The sequence below is a fragment of the Vigna radiata genome, chromosome 5, assembly GCF_000741045.1.
Source record: "Vigna radiata var. radiata cultivar VC1973A chromosome 5, Vradiata_ver6, whole genome shotgun sequence".
Classification (NCBI taxonomy): Eukaryota; Viridiplantae; Streptophyta; class Magnoliopsida; order Fabales; family Fabaceae; genus Vigna; species Vigna radiata.
Window position 1 is genome coordinate 32,465,808 of NC_028355.1, and position 18,125 is coordinate 32,483,932.

Here is an 18,125-nt window from a genome sequence, read left to right on the forward strand (position 1 = left end):
CCACGTCATTCATCGCCACCACCACACCAAGCACCACCACCACACCACCTACATCATTCATCCCCACCATCACACCAAACACCACCACCACACCATTCCCCACCCCACCAAGCCCCACCACCGCACCATCACCACCATCCACACCCCCCACGTCATCCATCGCCACCACCACACCAAACACCACCACTACACCACCTACATCATTCATTGCCACCACCCCACCAAGTCCCACCACCGCCCCACCACTACCATCCACACCCCCCACGTCATTCATCGCCACCACCACACCACCTATATCATTCAGCGCTACCACCACACAAAGCCCCACCTACACCACCACATTACTGAGTCATCTTTTTATTTAAATACTATCATCTTCTTACTTATATGTATTCTTAGCTTTTAATAAAATATGATTATTTTGTCTCTCTGTCTTTCTATATTATTAGGCAACTCATAATTTCTTTTTGTCATAGAATAATAGATAAATATAAGTTTCAACAAATTAAAAATAATTTAAGTAAATGTAATTTGTAAAATGGTGAGATAAAATTTCAGAAGTTTACTTCCAACTTATTTTAATTTGTAAATATGTTACTCACCAAACACTCAATACCGTTTTCTTTTCTAACGAAGCAAAAAGAAAAATAGGATTGCTTGTGAGAAATTATTACATGTTATTTTATCTTACAACGTTCATCTTTACCTGATTATATGTTTCATATTAGAACGGAAATTTTAAACTATACATGTTTTCTTTTATTGTGTCTTTTTAAGCGTAGATGTTTTGTAAAATTGGATGTTCAATTGTGCAAAATAGACAATTATTAAATCAATTTATAAATATTGAAAACTATATTATATAAATTTAATATAATATGTATATAATAGATCCATTATAAAAAAATTAATTTAATATATATATATTATGTTAATTAGAAAACAACCTATTTAATAATTTTTTAATAGTATAAAATCAGTCAATAATATTATAAATATGTAAAAAAGTACTTTTAAAAATATTTTTGTTTTTTATCTTTTTAATTAAAGGTATTAAATTAGTTATAGCATAATAGATTTAATACGTCGACATATTATATTTACACATATCAAATAGATTAAAAAATTAACGCTTTAATATACCTGTTTTACACTAGTGTGATTGTTTTTATGTTTGATGATAAAACTATTAAGGAAGTAAAAAGGTAATAAAAATACTTTTATTTGTAAACTGAATTTAATATTTTTAAATTATTATACGTTTAAAAATAATTTTATAACACAAAAATAAATACTTTACCATATCACTGAACTCATCCGCTTTACATTCTTACCACTGTTTCACTGTAATTTCAGACGGCATCCTTCATATTTTTATCTTTTACGTTTTCGTTAATTAATTTAAGATGGTACATCAAAACAACAATTACAAAAATAAATCTCCTTTATATACAATTATATATAATTAATTTGATAGTAATAACAATATTAATTGCAACCATGATTTTTAGTTTATTTAAAATCTAGTTATTCACATTTTATTTTAATTTAATTTTACTTAATTAAAATTTATTTCATATTAATTTTAACTATGATTATAATATTATATTTTAATTTATTAAAATATTTTTTTTATCAATCACATTCATCAAATCATTAATAAATTTTCATAAACTATTTTTTCAGGTCTATGTATCTCTTAAAACAAGTAACACCATTTTTCTCTATTATTTTCTCAAATTCATCTCTCTTTCTTAAAAACAAAAAAACGTGTTTCTTTCATTGGTTTTTTATTTCCCCTAAAATTACAAAAACAAAATAGAAAACTATTTCATAGAAGACAATGATAAGTATAATTCAAAACCAATAATTGAAATTATAATTAATTTATATATTATTAAATATATATTTCTAACTAAATTGATTATTTACGTAAATAAATTAAAGTAATACAACAACTGATCATCAAGCAATACAACAACCCATTATAAATATACTCTAGCATGCTTCTCATTTTCAGCTGACTTTTAAACGAATGAACATTGCAACATAATTAATGATGGAAATACATACTATAAATTAATTTTAGGTTTTAATAACATTATTTTGTTTTAACTTTATAAATACTTATCGAAAAACCTATAAAAAAATATTTTTTAAACTGTACGGAAGAAAAAAAAACAAATTTAAGCATAGGTATGTGACTGGTAAATACAACACGTAGTTTTTTTTTCTTGTATTTAAAATAAGTATTTTTTCTAAAATAAATCATGAATTGATTCTGATCTACAAAGTTTTTATGGATTAATTCTTTTGGTTTTGAAGACTTTTTTCTACGAAAAGCTTTTTAGAATTTTTCTGATTTCAACCATGTGGATCAAAATCGAATATGTAAAAATGATTAAATTGACGGATTTACCAAAATTTAAGATAAAAATAAATTCCAATTTTAAATCACATTTGGGACTAAAATTGTATTTGACCCGTTTAAAAAAACAAAGCACGACAATAAAAAAAATGTAAATTGTGATATTTATTTTTGTATATCAGAATGTTTTCAAACATTGTTATTTACGTATATGGCGAAAATGCCGTAGAGAAGAAAAAGAAAACTGTATGCCCATGAATTTTAACAAACAAGAAAGAAGAGACTGGATTAATTAATGCATCAAACCGGGGAAAATGAAAAATTACAAAGAGAGAATACAAAATTGGAAATTAAAAGATAAATAAAATATTAGATGTCATAACAAAATAATAATTTATTATAAAATCAATTATTACATTTTTCAAAAACTGTCACATTAAAAATACTATCACTTACATTTGACAAATAAAAAAATAATAATACTTTAATACACAAACTATTCACATTTGATTGACATTTTTTTTTTTACTTTTCTTTTGAAGAAAATACAAATAATTTCAATGTTATATATATATATATATATATATATATATATTATTTTTATATTATATTTCAAATAAATAAATGTAAAAGTATATTATTTAAATTGGAACATACCTATTATTAATTTTTCTTAATATATATATATATATAATTATTTGGTTTAATATTTTTTTTGATTTGTTCAAATTGATCCAGGAAGGTCCTATATTGTTTAAAAAAATGTTCAATAAGATCTTTTTCGCTGACGCGATTAAAAATCTAACGGTGCACATGTCATCGTGGTCATCAATCAGTTGTTCATTTTGATGAATATGTGACACTGTAAAGAGGTTGTACTGTGTAAATATTTTATTAAAATTAAAATGACGTAAGATAGGTGTTAGGTTTAAGTATGTGTTAAACAAAATTATCCTTATCTAAGACTGAATTCACCATTTATGGGTTCAACATTGTGGAAAACGTGGTGTTCTAATCAATGTTGGCTGCTCATTTGTTGAAGGTAAAATTGGAACAACATACGAACGTGAGGTAAGTGGTCTTAATTTTGTTGTTGTTGTATTTGAGGGTTAGGGTTTAATTTGGGGGTTAGGGTTTCTTAATTACATCACTTGAAAAAGTTACAGTACTTTCCTCTTGAAGATCCACCCTGTTATGCACCAAATAAGACACCAAAATTGGTTCTAACTCATCAATTTTTGAACAAATAAATTCCAAACAAAGTGAGAAGGGTATTCAAAAAAACCTTGTGATGACAACATCCCCAAAAATGTCTTTCAGCATTTTGTGCAGTTCTCGCCACTTTGCTCAGCATAATCACCACATTTGCAACAAGGGATTATCCCACCTCTCCTCTAACCACCATCATTTGCGGGTTTCGAATTTCTTTCCCATCCTGTTTTGGAACAAGAAGAACAAGCTTGGGAAGAAGCCATTTTTTTCTATCCCTTGGAGGAACCCTAACCACCCATTTTATTAGACACAATAACTTCAACTTTAAACATTTACACCAACTCACTTCACTTCACAGTGCCACATGTTCATCAAAGTGAACAAGTGACTAAGGTTTGGCCACGGTGGCATGTGCATCATTAGCTTTTTAACGACGTCAGTGAAAAAGACCTTATTGAACATTTTTTTACACAATATGGGACCTTACTGAACTTTTTTAAAATGTAGGATCAATTTGAACAAATCCAAGAAAGGAAGGACCAAAAGAGATATTAAACCTAATTACTTCTAATAAAAAAATACAATATCATGCTTATTTTTAATTCACAATTAATTAACAAAAGTACAAAAGTATTAAATTTTTATTGAATGCATAAGTTAACATAATTACTACATTAAAAGCCATATTTATTGTTTTTTGTAATTTTGTAAGAAACTACTTCTATCATTTGAATATATATAGATGAATAATTGTAGTTGAATAACATCTTGAATGAATAATATGGGTTCTTCAAGATGTTCCATTGTCAATATGGCATTCTTGTTAACCCTTTTCATCATGATTTTAGGTTATTAACAATGTTCTTTTCACTTTTCTTTTTTTATTTCTCAATTCAAATGTGTTCTTTTCTTTTGCACTACACATTTTGTGATTTCTTATTATGTGGGCAATTATAATTACTGTTTTATTTGAAGAATTAGTTTGGCATTGTTCTTAATTAGATTTTGTGATGCAGATTTGTCCATGGTAAAGACAGAAGCAAAAGAGCCCATTATTGATCCATCTCAATGTGATAATAATAAAGGGTGTCCACCATACCAAACACCACCTCCACCTCCACACCATTGCCCACCACACCAACCACCACCTTCACCTCCACACCAACCACCACCACACCCACCACCACCACACCATTGCCCACCACACCAACCACCACCTCCACCTGCACACCAACCACCGCCCCCACACCAAGCACCACCTCCACCACACCATTGCCCACCACATCAAGCACCACCACCACACCATTGCCCACCTCACCAACCACCACCACCACGCCACCACCACCATCCACATCATCCACCACCACCCCCACACCAGGCACCACCTCCATGCCACACACCAGTTCCACCACCACACCAAGCACCACCAGTACACAAAGCCCCACCTCCATCACCTTATTAGAGTCACCTTTTTTCTTCGGATGCAATTTGTCATCTTTTCAATCATATGTATTATGAGTTCTTAATAAAATAATTATTTTGTTTCATGTCTTATTCCTATATCATATGACAATTCATAATTTTTTTTATATAGATTGATTCATAAATATAAGTTTCAACTAACAACATTAGAAAAGAAATAATGAAATTGGATTTATATAAATTAAAATTAATTTAAGTAAAGTTAATTTATAAAAAAGTTACACAAAATTTCAATTTTTTACTTCAAACTTATTTATAATTTAATTTTAATTTACAATGAATTTTCTTAATTATTAAAAAAAAACTCTTGCAGGCATAATTTATTTCGTTTAATTTGAATTTTCAAATGAAAAGAAGTATATACAAGTCGTTTATTAAGCTACTACTTTGTTACAAAACTAAAATAATAAAAGAATTTGATTAGTTTTTTTAAAAAAAAAAACAAAGTCTGTAATTAATTGCTCTCAACTTTTTATTTTAAAAAAATATATAAATTAAAGGGAAAGAAAAACTGTGAAGGCTAATAAACATAACAAACAACATTAAGAGAAAAAAAAATAGAGAAAAGAAAACAAGAAAAAACTAGAAAAGTAATTTAACTAATATATTTAGAATTATTGAAATAAATTATTAAAAAACGATACAAGAGTAATATTAAACTGAAAATCACAATTGATATGAAAAGAAAAACATGAAGTACTGGATCAAATTTTCAAACTAATAGAATAAAATAATTAATTTTGTGTCTAAACATTAGGATATTAGTAAATTTAACACCTTTATGTTTTTCAATTTTCTTTAACCGTTATTAAAATCATAGGCAAACTTACAAAAATAGGGAGGAATTTGAATAGAGTTTAAAACTTTTTGTAATGAAGTTTTGACGTTGCTTGTAGGGGTTACATGGTTTGTACAAAATATTGAAAACTTAAGGATTTTTATAAAGCGTTTAGAGAACATGTTAAACAGATAATAAAGAAGAAGACTTGTTTTTTGTACTTATTCGCTCTAACTGATCTATGTTCAATTGTTCTAAACACTTTTAAAGAGTTTCATTAATTTTTGAAAAGATTACAACGAGTTTAATCACTACTGGCTTAGGACGAGTATAACCACTCTCGGTATCAAATAGTTAAACAAGTATTTTAAATTGCTCTTGATTATACAAAAACAACAAAGTGTTTTTTCTGAGAACAAGTACTTATAAGAACTCTCTTAAAGAGGATATTTGAACAATACAAAGTTTATCCAAAAAACTTGTTACAAAGATTTCCTTTTTCAAAGAGCTTAGATGATGCAAAATGAAAGAGAGTTTTGATAACATAAGAGTATAGCAATAAAGTTCTTATTAGTTTATGTCTTCTCTTCATGAGGTCTTCTTTATATAGACAACTTCGAAAGAGATCCGTTACTCATAGACATTGATTTTGATATAAGTGTATAGCCTTTAAAGACAACTGTGCTCCTTGGATAGATTGACCCGACAAAAAGACATTGAGGAAACATTTCCAAAATGTCTTCTTATCTCTTAATGTTCTTCTGAATTAATGTAAAACTTTTAAATAAAACTTTGTTATTTATAATCTGCACATATTAAGAGAAACAACAAAACAAACAAAAATACATTATTTGTATATGCATTTAAAATATTAGACGGTCATTAACATTTATTTTGTTACCTATACTATAGCATTTATGCATGGTCTCTTTGAGTAACATATAACATTTATGTGACTCTTTAATCATTTGGTTCGTAATAAATTGGCGATCATGTTCATGTTTCTTATAGCTTGTCTACTTCAGTCAACTCATTATTCTTCCTATTATTTATATTCTAAAATTGCACAAGTTAGAATAAAAGTGAATATATATTTTATCGGTCTCACGATAAAAATTACTTTGATACAGTCAACAACCATTTTTGTCTGGTAAATAAATTTATTTTAAAAAAACTAAAAAATAAAAAAGAAATAATAATAATAACAATAATAATAATAATAATAATAATAAAATAAATGTTTTCAATTAATGATAGATAAAAAAAAGACAAAAAATAATGAAATAAATTTTCATTAAATTTTCAAACTTCAATTTTAGCACATAAAGGAATAAAAAAGATAGCCAATTTGTTTTTAATTATCACATCTCTCTCATGAGCACAACAACCCATTGGTTTTATACATCTTCTCCCACTCTTTGTTTTTTACACCACCGACAACACATGTCATAAGAAAATATAGATATGGTTTTGATAATATTAGAAGTAATATTGATGATAATAATTAGAATTGTAATTTTGTTTTATTCATAATTCATGTTTTTTTAACTCATTCATTCATATGTTGCATTGAAAAGGTTTGAAATTTCGTACACACAATTATAGGATAAATCATATTTTTTGAAAAGAAACTTAACTTTGCAAAAAATAAAAATAAAAAATAAAAGGTTTTAAACGTTTAATAAAGGTGGAAATTCTAAGTGTTTCTACAATATTTCATGTTTCCATGATGAATAACGTGAGATGTTTCCTTTTGACCCATCATGTGTATCACTTGAGTACATCCATCTTTCTTAATCAAAAGGGAGTGTCCTTTGTTGCTTGAAATTATAACTTTTCTGGAATAGTTCTCTTAGTTTAAGGGAATGACCATGGACTCTTGGAGGCTAAAAAATGATGGAAAAAAAAAGAAAATGAAAAATAAGAAAAAACAAGAAAAATGGGAAGGAAATAATAAAAGCAATATGTGTTGGAAATCATTAAATTTTGTTCAAGAATCAATGTTTGTGAAAATAAGGGAATCATGATTCAAAATGAGGTGTAACCATCTTTAACTCCTAACAAAAAGGAGTTATCCATTGCACCTTCTTCCGGCTAAAAGCAATTTTTTTTTTTCAAATTATCTTGACGCAAGGATTAACCGCATGAAAGTTACTTCAAGACAAAATGATCAAAATAATTCAAGGTCAAATGAATAAGAAAAATATGAAATCAAATTAATTCAAGATCAAAGAAAAAAGAAAGAAAGAAAAAAAAAAACTTTCAAAGTGGTAGTAATACGAAAGAAAAAGAAAAGATGAAAAATAAGAAAAGATCAAAGTCTTGAAGAGAAAATATCATGTTGATAATCCTTGTGTCTAAAAAATTAAATCTCTTAACATTTCATTTGGTCCTTTATATACTTTCTTTCAAAACCTTTTCAACCTTTGTCATGTTACAGCCTAGTAAAACTCACACTGATTGAAAATTGATTGTTCTGATTTTTCACAAAGATGAGTTCTAACGAGAAAGAATGTGGTTGATAATGTTATTGATAAAAAAATGAAAATAAAATGAAGAGAAATGAAAAATGAAAAAAAAAAGAGAAAGAAAGAAAAAATGAAAAAAGAGAAAAAAAATAAGAAAAAAGAGAAAGAGAAAGAAAAAAGAAAAAGAAAAAACCTATAGTGAATGTATGTAATAATTATATAGTACGCTGAATTTTGGTTAACTCATCTTTACTTATTTATGCAACGATTGTATAACTCTAATGTGCTTGAATGTTGACAATATATTTAAATACTTTAGTTGAGTTAGAAATCTCATGCACCTAAAGTAAGGATGGATTTAGAATGAGCTAAGAACTTTAAATGACACTAGAATATTGTTATGATATATATTGAATTAATAAAAGTTAAGTCGAAGAACATAGATGAAACTCAATTTCAATATATGTTCATATATTGGTTAGTTTTAATCTTGTCTTAACTTTGTTTAAATAATTTTCAAAACGGCTCCATTAACACTATTTTAGAACAATTTCATAGCAAGTCATAAAGTTACTTGAAATTTTGTATAAGTACATGTGGATACAATATTTATTTGGTACAATAATTGACTTAATACAGTTGTTGAAAAGTAAAGAAGAAAGCCAACAATTATGATTGACTTATGGATTTTTTTAATGATTTATATTGTATAATAATGTTCATTGATATTGATGAAATTTTACATGCTATATGAAAATGGTTGTTGAGATTGAAGAAAATTATGAGTTTATGATCAAATATTTGGGATGATATATGAATGATCATTTTATTAGATATTAAGTACTGACACCTATGTTATAATAGAGATTTTTTTAATTTTCCTAACAATCTATGTCATATATACTAGTGAAAATTTGAAGAAGAATTCTAACATATAGTGACATATACATACGTGTGACTTGGAATGTAATGAATTTATCATGATCTTTCTCTTAGCTTATAAATCTAAATCTTAAGTATTGGATTTGATGTCAGTCTTTGTTAAAACTTACTTAATATGTGTCTTTTGAAAGACGTTAGTTGATATTTCAGAATATTTTTTATGTATAGATCCATATATGATCCATGTGGTTGTTTATATTGAATTTTCAATGAAAGTGAATTGTTATGACTTGTAAATTAGAATGTATCTTTTTATATATTTTTTCTTAAGTTAAAAATTTGATTCAAAAGTTTATTTTTGTATGTGTTGGTTGTGTTGCGAACTGCAATGACTATATGAAGTACACAAACATATGTAAGTACATGTGCATGATAAAAGTTTATGAGAATAAAGACTTTATTGTGATATAGCTATTTTAAATATTTATATTTATGTATTATGTATAAGTTTAGGTTGTATTTTGTATATATTCATATAAATTTTCGTATAAACATTATGATGGATTTTTATAATTAATACATTAATTTTTAGGGTGTTACATAATACATTAATAATAAAAGAAATATAACTCTTTTATATTAAAAAAGTTCATCAATACTTAATATACACCTTTAATACATACATAGAAAAAGAATAAAAGTGATAGGAAGAAGAAACAAATATGTTGTGTATAAAATTAGTGGATGTGTATCATTACTATAAATAAAAACATACAATATTACACTTATATTTAATCCACAATTACTTACAAAGCATTACATTTTCATTGAATGCATGAGTTAATATAATTATTATCTAAAAATGTATATTTATTTATTTTTGTCTTTTGTGTGAAACTCCTTCCACCATTTGAGTATATATAGATGAATAGTTGTGGTTGAATAACATGTTCATTGAACAACATGGGGTCATCAAGATGTTCCATTGTCAATGTAATATTCGTGTTAGCCCTTTTCATTATGATTTCAGGTTACAAATGGTGTTTTATTCACTCTCTCTTTAGTTTCTCAATTTAAATGAGTCATGTTTGTACAAATCTTGATTTCTTAGTTTGAAAACCAAATCTTTGACATAGTTTTTGTAGGGAATTAAGGTTATTGTTTTATGTGAAAATTTGAGTTGGTATTGTTCTTAATTAGATTTTTTTTTAATGCAGATTTGTGCATGATAAGGACAGAAGCAAGAGGACCCATTGTTCATATACCATGTGATAATGATAAGCAGTGCAAAGATAGGTGTCGTAAACTATATTGTGATTGTACATTTGTATGCATTAAGATTGTTTGTCAGTGTAAACATCTAACTTCAACCTATACCGATTATTCCAAACCACCCTACAAAGTACCACCACCACCAGAAGCATCACCTCCACCACCATACCACTACCCACCACATCAGGCACCACCGCCATACCAAACACCAATTCCAACACCACACCAAACACCACCACCATCAGCCCATCAAATGCCATCTCCACCACCATACAAAGCCTCACTTCCACAACCACCACCTTACTGAGTCATCTTTTGTTTCAAATACAGTTCATCATTTTCTTACTCATGTATTCTTAGTTTTTAATAAAGTATAATTAATTTTTTTCATGTCCTATATATCACAACGGATTATTTTTCTTATAATAGATTCATTGATAAATATAAGTATCAATTAATAACATTTGAAAAGAAATAATGAATTTGGATTATATATAAATTAAAATTACTTTAAGGAAAATTAACTTGTAAAAAAAGTAACATAAAATGTTATGCTTTTACTTCCAACTTATTTAAAAAATTAATTTTAATTTACGACGAATTTTCATAATTGTTTAACAAAAAAAAACTCGTATACAGGCATAATTTATTCCGTTTGATTTTAATTGTGAAATGAAAAGGAGTTTATACAAGCTGTTTACTACTTGGTATATATCTCAAACGTTTGGTGATTTGTGTTACCATTTTCCGAGATAAATTGGTCACAAAACTAAAATAATGAAAGAATTTGGTTAGTTTTTAAATAACAAATTATATTTAAAGGAAAAGAAAATTGATTTTCAAATACTGGGAGAAATATAAGATATTAATGAAAAACACACAAATTATAAAAAAAAAAAAAGTAAATCTAAAGACTAATCAAAATAATAAAGTACATTAAGAGATAAAACTAGTAAAAGAAAGATACTCAAGAAAAACTATAATTTATTATATCGTATAATGGTTGTTATTGAGTCGGGTTTTCTCCTTTAATCGAGAAAGGAAGTGAGACGTGAATGTTAACTTTTCAATAAGTCGTTGTATTTCTTTAATATTTTAATGTAAACCTTAACGCTCTTGTCGAATGGATGTTTGAATACTATGAGACTATGTTATGTTATTTAGTCATGAATGTTGGTATTACGTGATTACATTGGATTCTCAATATGAATTGAAATCGTTTTGATTGGTGGATTGCATGATATCTTTTGCAAATGAATTTCTTATAGTTTTGAATGATAATACTATTTACATCCTATAGTTAAGAAATTATCATCACGATATTGATTTGAGTTGCAAAGAACGTCCATTTTATACAATGAGTTATATAGATAAAATAAATAATACCATAAGGATAAATTTGTATATAATATCTACATTATTATACAAAAATTACATACAAATATTATATATATTTTATTTAAATAATTACATACAAATTTATTTATAAGCAAATTTATATTATATAATATTTTTTTTAAAATAATTACATATGAAAGTTGTGTATAAGTGAGCTTCGTAGGTAAAGAATGCATGTTAAGAACTCCTTGGAAATGTTATTTAAACTATTTTCAAGTGTTTGAGAAACTCGTGAAGACGAGGTTCATATAAATATATGTTTGTATTCTTAAGGAATTCTTGCAATTTTTATTGGAAGTGATATTAGATCATTTATAATAGAATAATATAAAAAGTACACATTAAATAATATTTATATCGGTATGGAACTCTTGAAAGTTTTATGACCATTTCTAATAGAATAATTTGAAAGTAACAACTTTGAACAAGTTTCCTCAAGAGGAATACGAGTTACTTTAAAAAACTAAAGTATATAATTAGGTATTCAATTTTTTTATATAAAAACACAATAATTTTTACATTGTGATATATCTATTGTAAATATTTATATTTATGTATTATGTATAAGTTTAGGTTGTATTTCGTATTCACATAAGTTTTGTACAAACCTTTTGATGGATTTATAGTATAATTAATAGATTAATTTTTAGGGTGTTCAATAATACATTGTTAATAAAAGAAATATGATTCTTGTATATAAAAAAAGTTCATCAATCTTAATATACACATTTAATATATACATTTAATTTTCATTTAATACACATTCAATAGACAATTACTTTACTAAAGTACAAAACATCACATTTTCATTGAATGCTAGAGTTAATACAATTATTACCTAAAAATGTGTATTTATTTATTTTTGTCTTTTGTGTAAAACTCCTTCCACCATTTGAGTATATATAGATGAATAGTTGTGGTTGAATAACATGTTCATTGAACAACATGGGATCATCAAGATGTTTCATTGTCAATGTGACATTCATGTTAACCCTTTTCATTATGATTTCAGGTTACAAATGATTTTCTATTCACTCTCTCTTTAGTTTCTCAATTTAAATAAGTCATGTTTGTACATATCTTGTTTTCATAGTTTGAAACAAAATCTTTGATATAGTTTTTGTGGGGAATTAAGGTTACTGTTTTAAGTTAAAATGTGAGTTGGCATTGTTCTTAATTAGATTTTTGCAATGCAGATTTATGCTTGATAAGGACAGAAGCAAGAGGACCCATTTATCGATTACCATGTGACAACAATAAGGAGTGCCAAGCTGGATGCCGTAATCCAAATTGTGGTTGTGCAGCAATATGCCTTAATCATGTTTGTCAGTGTCCACATCTAACTTCAACTCATACTGATATTGTCAAATCACCCCACCTAGCACCACCACCACACAACCGTCAACCACCACACCAAGCACCACCACCACACCACCACCCACATCACCACCATGCATCACCGCCACACCACCACCCACATCACCACCATGCATCACCGCCACACCACCATCAGCCACCACACCAAGCACCACCGCCACACCACCACAACCCACCACACCACCACCCAAATCACCACCACGCATCACCACCACACCACCACAAACATCACCACCAAGCACCACCACCACATCATGCATCATCAAACTGAGTCATCTTCTCTAGATGGAATTGTCATCAACCTCCTTTTCACATGTATTCTTAGTTCTTAATAAAATGAGATTGTTTCATGTCTCATTATCTTTGTTAGATTGGATTGATTAATAGATACACATTTCAATTGGCAACTTTCGAAAAATGAAAATATACAATTAAATTTCTATAAATTAAAATTAATTTAAGTAAATTTGTAAAAAAAACAAAATATAACTTTTTTAAAAATATTCAAACATTTGCTTCCAACTTATATACAAATTAATTATAATTTATGATGAACTTTTTTCATTGTTGAAAAAACCTTGTATAAAAATAATCTAATTCGTTATATTTACTTAAATTTAATTTAGAAATGAAAAGGATTTTAATGTTGCTTTAATTATTAAAACATTGTAATCAGATGATAATAAGAAGTTAAGGTATCAATCAATTTGAATCAATGAATAATATTAACGTGGAAGCAACTTCATAAAAAGAGAAAGAAAAATCATTGTTTGTCTTTAAAACATATGTTCAAGTAACAACAATGATGATAAAATTATAACTAACACAAAGACATTACTCTAGAGACAAACTAAAGATAATCAAAATCAATGTAAATTATTATATTAAACACCTTTGTAAGTGTCACTTAATATTTAGTGAAATAACAATTCATTTATTACTAGTAATAATACAACAAATTTAACGATGAAATTTAGAAACCTAAATACGAGAATATGTATATCAACACAATTACGTTTGGATTATATGATATTTTTTTTAAAAAAAATATCTTTAAAATTTAATATCATTTTAATATATGTTTATTTAGATTTGAATTTAAAAAAATTATATTATTTTATTTAAAAAAAAACTTAAAATTAAATGAATCAATTGAACTAAGTTCAAATTTTTTTAACTAGCTAATAAGTGAGACGAATTATAGTGTGCAAAAAATAATTGCGATGAACTGAAACACATATTTAGGTTTCTAAATTTTATCACTAAATCTGTTGTATTTTTTTTTTGCTAGTAAATCAATGAATTGTTATTTGATTACATATTAAGTGACACTTACAAGGTGTTTAATATAAGAATTTAAATTGATTTTGATTATCTTTAGTTTGTCTTTAGAGTAATGTCTTTGTGTTAGCTATATTTTATCATCATTATTGTTACTTGATCATATGTTTTAAAGACACACGGTGATTCTTCTTCTTTCTCTTTTTATGAAGTTGCTTTCAATTTAACAATATTGATTGGTTCAAATTGATTCATACATTAACTTATTATTATCATCCTGATTACAATTGTTTAATAATTAAAGAAACATTGAACTCCTTTTCATTTCAAAATTAAAATTAAGCAAATATAATGAATTAGATTATGTTGATACAAGTTTTTTTAAACAATTTAAAAAGTTCATTATAAAATAGAATTAATTTGTAAACAAGTTGGAAGTAAAAGTTTGAAAATATTATACAAATTAAGTTAAACTAATTTTAATATATAGAAATTTATTTAAATTATTTTCATTTTTCAAAAAAATTGTTAGTTGAAATTTATTTCTATCAATTAATCCAATCAAATAAAAATGGTGAACTATGATACAATAAAGACATAATAAAACATGAAATAATTAGATTTTATTATGAACTAAGAATACATGTGAAAAAAATTAATATAATTTTATCCGAAAATGATAACTCAGTTTAAGGGTGCATGGTGTGGTGGTGCTCGATGGTGATGTATGTGGTGGCGTGGCTGCAATGCTTGGTTGAGGTGTGGTGTACCATGATGATAAATATATGTTTGTATTTTAAGGAATTCTTGCAATTTTTATTGGAAGTGGTATTAGATCATTTAGAACAATGATATTTTAATAATTCTTTTTTAACAATTTTTTGACAACAGGACACGTGTTATTATTTTATTGGTTTGTTTAAATTTATGTTTAAAAAAATATTTGAAACGAACAAATCATAGACTGTCACGTATGTGTTGTAAAAAAGTTGTCAAAACAAAGTTGTTAAAGAAACTTTTTCCGATCATTTATAATAGAATAATATAAAAAGTACACATTAAATAATATTTATATTGGTATGGAACTCTTGAAACTTTTATGACCATTTCTAATAGAATAATTGGAAAGTAACAACTTCTTTGAACAACTTGCCTCAAGAGGAATATGAGTTACTTTAAAAAACCTAAAGTTTATAAGAAGATATTCAATTTTTTTATAAAAAATTAATTTTTACATTGTAAGTTTTTAATTTTATTATTTTTTATTTAATTTTATTTAATGTGATATGTTTAAATTAAATGATAATTTTTTCTTGTGCTATAAAGAAAATAACTGTAATATATATATATATATATATATATATATATATATATATATATATATATATATATATATATATATATATATATATATAACTGTCATGGCAATAAAACATTTCATATTTTATAACAAAAGTTCTTCAAAAATATTTTCATTCAATGTTTATTTAATGTTTCAATACATAAAGATAATATATTTATATTTAGTGATAAATATTATATCTACCATTAAAGCATTATCTATTGACCAAAATAATTATGAGTAATGAAGAATAATTATTATATTAATGAATAAAAGTTATTATTTTTATATTTAACACAGCTTATAAGATATATTTGTTAATGGTCATACACATATTATAAACCTAAGATCCTAGTCTTATGAGATTTCTTTAATAAAATATAGTGACATGACATCAAATTTAAGACTTTAAGTTTTAAATAAGATTAATTATAAAAATAAAATAATATTTTGTTCTCTTCAAAATATATTTATGTTAATAACTTAAAAAATAATATTTAAAACATTTGTCCTGTATATAACTCTTGCAGCAAAGTAAAAACGGTAAAATGGTCTTTAAAATAATACAGCATAATAAAAAATTATTTATTTATTGTTTTTTTTGTGAAACTATTTTCATTATTTGAGTATATATAGGTGATAAATTGTGATTGAATAACACATTCAGTAAACAACATGAAATCTTCAAGAAGTTTTATTGTTAATATGACATTTTTGTTTGTTCTTTTTATTATGACTTCAGGTTATTAATGATGTTATTTTTTTATTTTTTTTTAATTTTTTAATCCAAATGATTTATTTTCTTCTACCTTATACATTTGATTTTTTACTATGAAATCAAATCTTTCACATACTTTGTGAGAAATTAGGATTATTATTTTATTTGAAAAATTAAGTTAGTATTGTTCTTAATTAGATTTTTGTAATACAGATTTATGCACGATGAAGACAGAAGCAATACGACCTATTGATCAATTTCAATGTAATAACGATAAAGGATGTCTACTACACCAACCACCACCTCCACCGTCACACGACCCTCAACCATCACATCATCTTCCAACGCCACATCAAGCTCCGACACTAGCACACCACCTTTCACAACTACACCAAGCAGCAGCACCGCACCAAGCACAACCACCACATCACCGTTCACCACACCATCGCTCGCCACACCACCGTCTACCACATCATCGCCCACACCACCCACCGGCACCGGCACCTTTAAACTGAATCACTTTCTTCTTTGGATGCAATTTATCAACTTCTTATAATATGTATTCTTAGTTATTAATAAAGTGAGTGTTTCATGTTTCACTGTATGTGTCCCTAATTTATATCACAGCTCATAATTTTTCTCATATTATATTGATTGGCAAAGATAAGTTTCAACTAAGAACTTTTTTAAAAAATATAATGAATTTGGATTTGTGTAATTAAAATAAATTTAAGTTGATTTGTAAAAAATATATAATCACCGTAAAAAAATCAATTTTTTACTTACAACTTATTTATTAATTAATTTTACGATGAATTTTTTTAATTATTAATTAAAGAAAAAAGTCGTGTAAACGTTATATTTACTAAATTTTAATTTTGAATTGAAAAGGAGTTTAATATTGCTATGATTATTAAGAGAGAGAAAAATAAATAAAGAAATTAAACAGATAATTAAGTGACATGGTTGTTTAAACTGAATTTGATTTCCCGTATATGAATTTCAGCTAATATTTCGACCACCGTGTACCAAATTCTAACCTAGTATAAAATGTTATCTGTGTAAATATTTAAATTATCTTATAATTGAATTCTAACCTCATACAAAATTATATATGTGTAAAAATATTTGAAAAATATTAATATTCGAGAAAAAAAATTGTCACCAATACTATTTGAGTAAAAAGTTCTCAAATGAAGGTTTACAAGAATATTATTTTAATGTGACTCCACAAAAATGTGAATTCCTTCAAATAATTTCAAGTTACATCCGAATATTATTTTTGATGATGAATAATTCATGGGTTGAATAGTGAGTTCAACAATAAGTATTAAAATATTTTATTTTTAGAATAATAAGAAAAAAATTATATTACAAAAGTTTTAATTCTATTACTTTTTTTTAATTTTTGTTAATAATTAAAAATGGGTTTGATCTTTAATAATTATTACGTGTTTGGGTTATATTAAAATATTTTTTTTATTATTACTCGTAAGTAATTAAAATTTGGTCTTTAATAATTATTACTTGTTTGGTTTATATAATTG

At 26.1% G+C, this 18,125-nt stretch overlaps 1 protein-coding gene across 1 annotated transcript in view; it reads right to left on the reverse strand.

Moving 5' to 3' along the window:
- Positions 1-5,031, reverse strand: part of LOC106760621 (PE-PGRS family protein PE_PGRS16-like) — a 22,411-nt gene extending 17,380 nt beyond the window's left edge. Inside the window, exons 1-2 of the mRNA XM_014644039.1 lie at positions 4,690-5,031; positions 5-328 (exon numbers count right to left, since the gene is read on the reverse strand). Coding sequence (XP_014499525.1) covers positions 5-328; positions 4,690-5,031 — 666 coding nt within the window. The remainder of the gene's footprint in view (positions 1-4; positions 329-4,689) is intronic.
- Between the last annotated feature and the right edge of the window lie 13,094 nt (positions 5,032-18,125).